Raw genomic sequence first — 11,561 nt, forward strand, 5'->3', positions numbered from 1 at the left:
TCATGTAATTCTCTCTTGTAATGTCATAAATCAAAGTCCTACTGTGACACACAGATACTGAGGAGATTCAGGGCTAATATCAGGCTGGATGCAGAGAACCAGGGTGAGAAGTAGAGGCCAGGGCCACACATTGGCAGGCTGTAGGGTGGTCAAGCCTGGCTCTGGCTCCTGGGATCTGCCGCTTTGCATGTCAATGACCTTCACAACACAGAGGAAAGATTACTCAAACAAGCAATGACTGGTTAGAATAAAAGGGCTGTCATTTAGACTTTGTAAGTCCTGGTTCTTACTCCGCATAATGCAATCATGGAAGATGCTCGGCTGGTCTTTTTTTAAGGATATGTTTTGCTTGTATATTTAGACTTGAATTGTGATGCAATGTTTGAACAATTGATGGAAAAAGAAAAAAGTTGTACAGTCACAACATTCAGCTATCTATTCTGAATGGTGATGCTGTGCATGTTTTGTAGTTCATTTAATACAATTATGCAAAAGACCACAGGGTGCCAGTATGGAGCTGATTTTGTCTAGTTTGAACTGTGGTGGTGTGTGCTAACCACAGATTGTGTGTAAAATAATGGACGTAGCCACCATGATGTCAGCCATTGTTTGTAGTCTTAAATTTGGCATTTTGGCTGTCGCCTGCTTGGATATTTGGAGCCAAATGTGACAATATTTGGACAAGAAGGTGGAGATAACCCTAACTATAGCTGCTAGCTTGGTTAGAATGGTGCATTTACAGCTATGAGTAACTCAACTAATGCTAATGCCATTTTTTGCTTGCAAAAAACAGGCTTAAAACCATTAAAACAAAAAGCCCTTACCGGAAAACAGAACATCCAACTCCTTTGTGCTGAACAAGACTTTTCGTTGACCAAAACATTAAAATAAACTTTCATGACCTGAAAACCCACTGAAATAGCAACAGCCACGACTATGCCAAAAGTTGGCCGATTGACGCCGATGTTAACACTTATATTTTCATCACTAATAAAATGCAGGGAATATGGTGTTTTTCTTAGAAATGATGTCCTTGTGTTAAATTTTGCACTATAACCTACCTCTGTTAAATTGGCAATAATAAGAAGAACTCTGGTACTGTGAACATACATGTGAATGTCTTAATTCATATAGACTTTGCATGATTATTTTATTTCCCAGAGGTTTACTGCCTTTTTGCACATCATATTTTTTTATTTTGTGTTGAAATTGTTCATGTGCTGCTTGTTCCACACAATTTCGGATAATAAAAGTATTTGAAAATAGTAAAATGTTCTTCCTTCAATTTATATCTTTGTAACGAGTGTTTGAACTATATTTAAGCCATCAAAAGCAGGTATTTCGGGGTTTTTTTAAATTGAACAACATAAAAATTTAATCGGCCGATATCAAATGTCGAGTTATGTTAGGCTTAAGTGTAGCTGGAAACCAGTACAGACTAGGACCCTTTTATTAAAATCACGTTCTAAATTTACAACATCATGATACAACCATACATTCATTCAGTGGGCATCGAACATTCACTTGGAAATATGACATCCAGACACTAATTATCAAATTTGTTACTGTAACAAATCACTGAAAGGGCAAAGAGTGAATGCAAAAGTGCTAAACATACATTCAAATTAAACATTCAAGTCTAAGATGGAAAATTAAAAATAAACTCCTACATAAACATTTAGCTTTGAGAAAAAGCTATGTGCCCCTAATGGCAAGTAAAACACTGCTGAAGGAAAACTCCACCCTTGGATGTGGTTAAAGTGTTAGATATCATCAGTGCATTCCAGCTGTTAGCTTATCTTATAAATAACCTCTGGAATGCTTTGATTAAAGGATTGTCCTTTGTCCACTGGCACTCCCAATTTCCATAAAAACCTACATCACTACCTGCTTTAGATTGTGATTTCATTTTGTAGTTATTGTGGGTTCTATGAGAACAACTGATACCATGTCCCTTATTCAAAGCACATTGTATTGTGGTTGCATTGTATTATACAAGATTTCCCCCCTTCCTTTTATATTGTGATGGACTGACAACAAAATACAGTAATTTTAGAACACCTTTATGCTAATTAACTCCACTTGTAGTGGCTGGAAATGTAGCACAAAGTTATTTGGTCTGTTTGGTGTGCTCATTGATGGGAATTAGCAAGTTCTTCACCAAAAGTAGATTGAAAATATCAGTTTCGAACTGTTACATTTAGGGTGGATTTTTAAGACAACCGGTTTAGTCGATGATAATTAGCTCTGATTTGATAGTAGTCAAACATTTAGACTTCTATAACATAGTCCGAGTTGCCACAGATCACCCCAGCATCTTCATAATGGGCGCAGTTATTTATCCCCACACCAGCGTGTTGGCAGTCCAGCAGGGTGGACTCGATCCCTTCACACTGAACATCATCCAGAAGAATCTCCAGATCTCTCCCCTCCCCGAACTCCGAGTTCTTGGCTGCCTTCAGAGCGTACTTGAAGCCCAACTGCCGACAAACCACTGCAGCATTCTTGGTGGTCCACAGGTCATCACACACGGTGCCCCACGCCCCATTAAAGTAGATCTCCACCCGTCCACGGTCACTGCGGCCTTGGTCATCCCCAACCAGCCTCACTGCTCCGTTCTGGAGCTGGGGTGTACTCCCCGCTCTGGCTTTGCCTTTCCTGCGTCTGCCTTTCCGCCTTGAATGTCTGGGTGATTTAGTGGTAGTTGTGGTTGGCAAAGGAGTGGTTGGGTCTGGTACTCCTAGAAGGTCAATAAGCTCCTGGAGCCAGTCGTAGGACTCTGTGGGTTGTGGCTCAGGCTCGATTTTGTTTGGTATCTCAACTCCGATTAATGCTAATGGAAAAAGAATAAAACAACATGAGATCAAGAATATAATATATAATGTCACAGATTTAATTCGTTTTGTAGCAAGTCAGTAGTGAGGTCAAAGTGTTTGGAAGTAGACTCACTCTCCTGGGGAACAAACTGGATGAGGTTACTTTTCACTCTGACAGGAAGAGGGTCATAGTGACATTGTCTCGGTGGAGCACGTCTGAAAGCAAAACAGAATGAAATACTGTTGCACATGAGATAAGCCAGAATACAAGCAGGTGGACACATAAAAAAACTCAAATGTTCAGTCTTTTAATATGTATTTAATTTCCAGCTCAAGTCACCAAAGTGGTGAGAAACGCTTAAATGAGCTTGATGGCTGGGAAACAAATTAGGTGACACAACCATCTACTGCTGAGAGGAATGCAGAGAGAGCCAAGAGCTGTCTGAAGCAATGTCAGAGAAGGGAGATTTAGGATGGCAGGCCTTTCACACTACTGCCAACACTGCTTCATTTCCCCCTCTTTACCAAAACAGAGACAGGCAGTATAACCTCCACATTCAGCAAAAGTTATCCCACCAGCGCTGAGAAAACACAGATCTAAGCGCACATCCAGGCCAAGTATGATCATGATACTGCACATCCCTCAGGCTCACAGAGAAGAATGACATGCCTGTGTTTGTAATTATGACCAGATGTGTGTCTTACATATCCATTTCCAAGAAGTAGAAATAGAACTGTAAACTCTCCACACAGTAAGCAGTTACTGTACATGGCAAATTAAACAAGTTTTCTTTGTGCAATGATAAAGTAAGAAAGAAGCAAAGTAATGATCATATTACTCACTGTATAAAACCCTCTTTCTGCTGCAGCTTGGACTATTCCATATCACCCCTAGCAGTGCCAGTAATGGACTGTACCATCTTGTACCTGGTTTTGTATGAGCAGCATCATTCAGATCCAGTGTTGAACTGACTGCGTGGTTCTTTTGTGCCTGAACATGTGTTGGATGGATGGATGCATGCATAAAAATATATCATTACTCATGTTCTGCTGAAGCTGAAATGAAGTCCTGGACAGTGTCATTCTTTGTCATAGCCTGCGCCGTCTAACAGAGGACAGGAATTTCTAGCTGCGGCACACCAGTATAGCGCACACTCCTTATTACTCACCTTGAGGGGTCCACCACCTTATAAATGACTCCTGAAGGTGACATAGCGCTCGGTATTCCAGTCGACATGAAGTACAGCTCGCCTGATGGAAAGAAAAACAAAACATTACATCAGGAGGACATTACACAGGAAAACTTATTTCCAAACTACAGCTTGTGCAAACTTAAGACGTTTTCTAAGTTTGAGGGTGTGCATGTGTTTATGCATTACCAGCTTCATCCTCTGCAAAGGAGATGATGTACTGGTGGTAGTTGTTGATGAGTCCAGGGAAGGCACAGGTCAGGCCCAACCCCATACAGATCTCATTGTATTTCCACTGCCTTGTGTTTCTGTCCTCCTGCAGGCTCATCAAACGCCTGGAAAAGGAAAAAACTACAATCTCTAATGTGCACTTCATGATGGAGCGTTGTGATGTTAAACGTTAATGCATTAATAGAAAGTTTTGCCAACTTTTACTCTGCTTTATGTTTTCCTACTTTTCCCTAAATACTTTTGAACAGTGTTAGAGGGCATGCATGAACTTGTTATATAGCAGTGTCAAATCAAGTCAAGTCAGTTTTATGTACATAGACCAGTATCACTAATCACAGTTTGCCTCAGGTTGCTTTACAGTCTGTACAGCATACACCAGCCTCTGTCCTTAGAACCTCCATTCAAATTTTTTAATGGGGAACAAATGAAGAAAAACTCAGGAAGAGCAACAGACCTCCCGCTCCCTGGATGGACACACAAGAAATAGATGTAGTGTGCACAGCATGTTATGTGCTAATGTTATTAAAATAAAAATACAGTATGGAAAATCCATATGACAAACTAAAGCATGCCTTCACAAATCAGTCAGTTGCAGTTATAGTGTACATCCATGTCTGTCCAGACTTATATGTAGCCATGACACTTAACAATTATTCAAATATGGATGTTGCTGCAAACAAGCTACAAATTCTAGATCTAGACAAGATCTACACAATCAGCACAGTCTCAAGGTGGACACCAACTTAGTATCTGACCAAAGTCTCCCCTTTCGTTCCTGTGTTATGATGTTAAATAATGGCCATAAAAGTGTTTATGCAGAACGTTATGGTAAATGGCAAACAGACCTGCATTTGTATAGCACCCTTCTAATCATCCGACCACTCAAAGCGCTTTTTACACTACGAGTCACATTCACCATACTTGTACACTGGTGGCGGAGGCTACCATACAAGGTGCCACCTGCTTCTCAGTTTTTAACACGCTCACACACCGATGGAAGCATCATCGGGAGCAATTTGGGGTTCAGTATCTTGCTCAAGGATACTTTGACATGCGGGATTGATGGACGACCCGCTCCACCTCTGAGCCACAGCTGCCACAATGATGTCACAATAACGTTGACCTTTGACCTTTTGGACATAAAATTTCATCACTCCATCATTTTATCCTATTAGCTATTTGTGTGAAATTTGTCATAGCTACTGTATGAATTCTGGAGTTATGGCCAAAAACATTTGTGAGGTCACAGTGACCTTCACCTTTGATCTTCCACCACCAATTTGTAATCACTTCATTCTTGACTCAAAGTGGACATTGGTGCCAAATTTGAAAAAACTCATCACAAGAACTCCTTAGGGTGTTCTTGAGATGTCACGTTCTCAAGAATGAGAAAGACATGGTCACAGGGACCTTTCACAACAAAATTCTAATCAGTTCATCCTTGAGTCCAAATGGGCATTTGTACCAAATTTGAGGAAATTCACTTAATGTTTTCTTGAGATACTGTGTTCATGAGAATAGGATGGACACAAGGTCACAGTGACCTTTGACCATGAAAATGAGACTGTCACCGTCACAGACACATTAAAATGACACATAGAATGTAAACATACATGAAGAAAATGGATCCATAAGGATATTAAGTCGTTCTTAGGTGTCGCCAAACAGAACCTGAGCCACACTACCTCCTCACCACCATTACCAGTAGTGAAAGAAATATTCAAATCTGAAGTTTACTTAAGTAAAAGTATCATTACCACAGTGTGAAAAATATTCCATTAAAAAGCCCTGCATTCAAACTTTACTTAAGTAAAAGTACAGAGGCAAAATTCACTTTATGTTTTGAAAGTAAAGGCCCCTTTCAGAGAGTTTTCATATATAACATAATGGGTTTTTATGGTTATGGCTATCAAGGCGCTGCTCCGGGAAGTCAGAGACTTCTCCTCCATGTGGAGAAGTCAGCAACCTCGGTGTCATTCTAGACTCCACCCTCTTATTTCAGCCACACATCAAAATCCATCACCACATTTGCTTTCTACCACCTCATAAAGTCTCCAGACTCTGGCCATCACTCAGAGTCAGTGGCAGAGACCATCGTCCATGCCTTCACTGCCTCCCATCTGGATTATTGTAATGGAGTCTTGCCCTGGGGACCCAGTAAAGCCCTGGACAGGCTCCAGTATGTGCAGAACTCAGCTGCCAGGGTTCTAACCTGCACCAAGCCCTGGCAGCACATCACCCCCAGCCTCATCCATCTTCACTGGCTTTTGGTCCAGTCCAGCATTTCACACAAAATCCTCCTCCTCACTTACAAATGACTTTATGCCCGCAACCCCCAGTTCTTATCAGACCTTCTCCTCACCTTACCCCCCCCCCCCCCCAACCCAGGTTTAGGTCTGACATCACATTTTTACCATGAATCAAAAATGTTTTATTGTCATTCTTAGCAAAGAAAATATGCTATTTACCTGATTAAACCTTACCCACTCATGAAGTCTCCAAATATGTACATGCCATTCAGATTGGGGTATTCACAGCCTCGATACACATAGCCACCAGTCACTGACTTGCCCATCTTGTGAGGGTAGGCGTAAATAGGGAGGACATCATCTGTGAAAAAACCCAGAGGTGATTATTGGTAGTACTGAGTTTCTCCCTCACCTCTTCACCTGTCATTTCTGTGCAAGGAAGGAACTTGTTTACCTGATAAAACATGCTTTTATGAGTGAAAATAGATTTCAAAGCTGTATATTAATATGGATTTCAAGAATAAGTCAAACCTCTGTTCATGTGATAATACTTAATGATTATTACCCACATGAAATCTAAATGCTGTCAGCATTAGGTCAAATTAAAAAAGTAAAGATCGATTGTGGGTACTTTTAGCAGATATTTTTGAAATGAGCATAGTAATTGCACTACATTGCCATGATGAGAGTTATATAATGTAGAGAGAACAAGGCTGTTCCAACTAACAAGGTGCATCTGAAGTAACTGGTGATGCATTAAACGAATTACAGTTAGGCCAGTAAATCATGTCGTGGGTTATGGTCATTGATTATCTAACTGTGACAACAGTATAAGCCACATTCTGCTTACAAAAATATGTAAGTTCTCTGTGGTAGACACCAGTCAAATGTTTTTGTCAATATTTTTCAATGTTTCAGTTCTTTCAATATTCCCTCTGACACCAATTGCAGACGAATTAGTTGTAATGTTGACTTTATATCCTTTACTATGTGGCAGCACCAAAAAGTTGGTCACCATTTCTATCAAGAGTCTGCAGCTGGAAGCACAGTGGGGGTGTCCTGAAAAACACCCATGTTTGAGTATGAAAAAGCGGGTGGTAAAACAACCACTCATCACTTAAAAACCTCCATGTTTGAGAGCTGAAAAACCACAGGAAGCACAGCAACGGGTCCCTATAAAACACGTTTAGGGGCTAAAAAGTCATTGGTAAATCATTTACAGGTCACTAAAAAACATCCATGTTTGGGGGCTAAAAAGCCGTTGGTAAATAAGTCAAGAGTCACGAGAAAACACCAATGCTTGGGGGCTAAAAAGCCACTAAAAGCACATCAATGACTCACTAAACCATGACCAGTTTTGTTGTTTCTTGGTCTTGAACAGTGGGCTGCAGTGGTCTGCAGCTTGGCAGGCATCTTGCTTAAGTGGCACGCCGTCTCTTCAACCTCCTGATGACAAAGTCATCTCACATACTATGTCACTTTAGAAATGGTCATATGATGTATGACATGTGTCAATATAAGATATTTGCAGTTTGCAGAAATGTACAATGCCAATATTTTCTTCTGCCGACTGGGCTGAGTTTGTGTAGAGGGCTACCACATTGTTTGTTTGTGATGAAAAATTCCACAGTCTCGGTCCCTCATTATGATCAATTGGAGACCACTGTTATCTGCAGTTTAAGGAGGGTAACCATGGATTTTTCCAAACCATTTCACTGTAATCACCATAACATGCCTACCTAATGAGCTGTTGGCACAGAGCTTCTTATCGTAGCAGGAAAAGCCCTCTTTGGCTCTCCAGCCGTAGTTTCGACCCTTCTCGATGATGTCGATTTCTTCAAACTTGTTTTGGCCCACATCCCCGCAGAATATACGGCCTTTGCCCTCTTTGTTGCGAGGGTCGCCACGGTCCACAGAACACCTCCACATGTTACGGACACCGTAAGCATAGACCTCAGGTCGTGCCCCCTGTTCGTGTATGAAGGGGTTATCTGGAGGAATTCTGTACAATGGGCCTCTCTCATTGTCATCCACATCAATGCGGAGAACTTTTCCCAATAGAGCTGACCTAAAGTAGATGTTCAACATAGAAAAAGTAATATTTTATCTCAAATGCACAGACACGTGCAATTACTCTTTTTATATATTTATTGATATATATATATATACGTACATAAACACACACACACACACACACACACACACACACATATATATATATATACTGTATATATCTGAACTAACTTTATATAGTATGACTAAAACATGGATGTAACAGTAGCCCTATATCAGACTTTTGCTTCATTTTCTAAAATTGGGTTAATCCTTTGTTACTTAAGAACATTAAAGGGTGTCTAGTTCCAGAAACCTTTGGGGGACGTCTTACTTGTTCTGGGCATTCCCATATTTCCCAAATGGGTCTCCTGCCATTCCACCATCTCCTGTGAAAATGTACAAGTAGCCATCATCTGCAAATAGAAGTTGCCCTCCATTGTGATTGGATGCTGGTTCATCAATCTCCAGAATAACCCTGAAGGGAAAGTGGACATGACAACTAAGAAAAAGACCAGGTATTGCACTACTGCTGTTTGCCAACCTGGATCAGACCATACCTACCGCTCAGAGGTATGATCCACCACATTCATGTCGTGGGCTGACACATGGAACTCACTGATTCTGATCCTCTCATCAAAACCCACCTCCACTGAGTAATACACATACAGCTTCCTATTGAACTTATACGTGGGGTGAAAGGCGAGTCCCAGAAAGCCTCTCTCATCACCTTCCCATGATGATGTTAACACCGCCTTGGAAATGTTCAAAAATGGTCTCTCCAGTTTGGACCCATCAGGAAGGTATGTCCACACCAAGCCCACCTGTTCTGCTACAAAGAACCGATGTGTGCCATCATTGGCGTGCACCATAGCTAGCGGGTTCCGCAGCCCATTCGCAACTTCTTTCAGACACAACTGCAGACAGCCGTCTGAGTCTGACTGAACTCGGCCCAGATTCTGGGTGAGCTTCTGGTTGCTGAGGAGGTGTGGATAGCAGTAGTCCTCGTCATCCAGCTGCAGATACTGGCAGAGGAGTGTCTGGTCATGTTTAATTTTGTCTATGTGTGGGTCGTCAGACAGGTAAGGGATGGTGGAGCCACACTTCTTCCAGAACTGGGAGCAGTAGTCAGGACAGAGGCCAGGGATGGTCCTGAGCGGGGTGGTTGGGACCTCAGCATCGAAGAGGTGAGCTGCATATGGAGAACATTCCTGAGCAGAGGAGAGTCGAGGAGAGGAGAGACAATTAAGAGGAAGACTGAGTATGATGTGTAATATGAAGACATCTATTTAAACCTGCATCAACAACTTGTCCTCACTCCCAGCTTGTCAAATACTGATGATTGGTCAGTGGCCCCCAGCGTCAGTTACGGATGCACCACATGTGCGTGTCACAACATGCCACTTTATTTTCTAACGCTCTGAGCAACTGCTGTAGTATAAAGAGTGACAAAGTCTGGATAAGTTAGGTGGGAGGGGTGTTGGATAAGTCAAACAAACACAGGATTTTCACCCAGTAGACTGCCGTTTGTCTCATGTGTGAAACCATAAATAAATGGTGAGTTATTCTGTAGTGTAGTGTGTCACATGACGTCTAATGAATGTGACATGCGTTGAGTGAAATACATGACATAACATCAGTAAGACATAGTTATTTTAACCCAAACCATGATGTTTTTCTAAACCTAACCACGTGTTACTGAAACCTAAGGAAATTAACCTAAGTTGGAAGTTTATTTTGAAACGACCTTGTATGTATTTAACGAGCGGAAACTGTACATTTCCTTTGAACATGGTAGTATTATTTTGAAAAGACACAATGCACATACAAGTGGAAATTGACATGCTGTCCCCAAGCATCAAAAAGTGATGCTAAAGCTACCTAGAACATCATATTATAACCTGCAGGGCCACTGAAAAGTGCCGGTATTTGTTGAGTTCGGAGTGACAATGTGTTGGCATTAACTGGTTTTTGGGCCATTTTAGGGATGCGTAAAAAACAACTGAGACAATGGGCCCCTTATGTGGCAACATACTGTTAAATGTTCAGCTGTGCTGAATGATGAATCCCACATGACCATAAGTGACCTATTAGCATACATAACACCCTCTAGACACTATATATGGTCAGGTGTGGTGCCATGTGCAAAGACTGACAAAGACAAAGATTGGAGAGATGCCACCAAAAAAAATGCTGTATGAAAAAGAACTCCAACAGCAGTGAAACTAACGTACTGTTATATAAACTTAAACAAAGTAAATATGATTTTTACTGTCAGTACTGGTGTTACAGGAAATTCAGAAACCCTGCAATGACAAAACATTTGCCATGTGAGCAGCAGTGATGAAGGAAGTATTCAGATCCTTTACTTCGGTAGAAGCACTAATACCACACTGTAAAAATGCTTTGTTACTAGTAAAAGCTCTACATCAAAATCAGGGATATGTATTTAAGTATATAAAGTAAAAGCACTCAAAGCAGAAAAGTTTAGATTAATTTAATAAATTAAAATAATTAAATAATTAAAAAGAAAAGCAACAGGTCCCAATACATATAAACGAGAAGCTGAAACCATGAAATGTTTTATTGCATAAAAAATTACTTAAAGGGCCAGTGTGTAATATTTGGCATGGTTTATTGTCAATCTGAATCTGAATCTGAATATTCTACCCATTAATATGTTTATACAAGTGTATAATCGCTATAAAATAAAATTTGTTTGGTTTTCGTAGCCTTATAGTTATGCTTTTATATACAGTATATATGTATAGCAAGGGCCTTGCTTTAGAGAGGTCGCCATCTTGCGCCGCCATGTATGTACGGCAGACCGAGCGGACAATCCAGCCAGCCAGAGAACGCGTTTCACGTGTATAAATAAAACCAACGAAGACAGCGGGAGGAAGGAAGAAGGAGGAGGAAACAGCAGAGTGTTAGTAGTTCGTCAATAGAGAGTAGTGAAAAGTTTTTTTAGTTATAAAGTTTGGGAATGGACCACACTTACCACGCAACAGGAGAGAATGAAC

General features: G+C 40.9%; 1 protein-coding gene across 2 annotated transcripts in view; it reads right to left on the minus strand.

Annotated features, from left to right (window-relative positions):
• Positions 1–1,395: 1,395 nt before the first annotated feature.
• hhipl1 (HHIP-like 1) overlaps positions 1,396–11,561 on the minus strand; it is a 21,048-nt gene continuing 10,882 nt past the window's right edge. The window contains exons 2-9 of one of the 2 annotated variants that reach the window (XM_050061950.1): positions 9,103–9,749; positions 8,873–9,016; positions 8,226–8,554; positions 6,721–6,847; positions 4,196–4,341; positions 3,986–4,067; positions 2,950–3,032; positions 1,396–2,833 (exon numbers count right to left, since the gene is read on the minus strand). In XM_050061950.1, coding sequence (XP_049917907.1) covers positions 2,271–2,833; positions 2,950–3,032; positions 3,986–4,067; positions 4,196–4,341; positions 6,721–6,847; positions 8,226–8,554; positions 8,873–9,016; positions 9,103–9,749 — 2,121 coding nt within the window. In that variant the 3' untranslated portion in view covers positions 1,396–2,270. Of the gene's footprint in view, positions 2,834–2,949; positions 3,033–3,058; positions 3,808–3,985; positions 4,068–4,195; positions 4,342–6,720; positions 6,848–8,225; positions 8,555–8,872; positions 9,017–9,102; positions 9,750–11,561 lie in introns of those variants that run through there. The other variant, XM_050061951.1, reaches the window with a different exon arrangement.

The sequence above is a fragment of the Epinephelus moara genome, chromosome 14 (assembly GCF_006386435.1).
Source record: "Epinephelus moara isolate mb chromosome 14, YSFRI_EMoa_1.0, whole genome shotgun sequence".
Lineage (NCBI taxonomy): Eukaryota > Metazoa > Chordata > Actinopteri > Perciformes > Serranidae > Epinephelus > Epinephelus moara.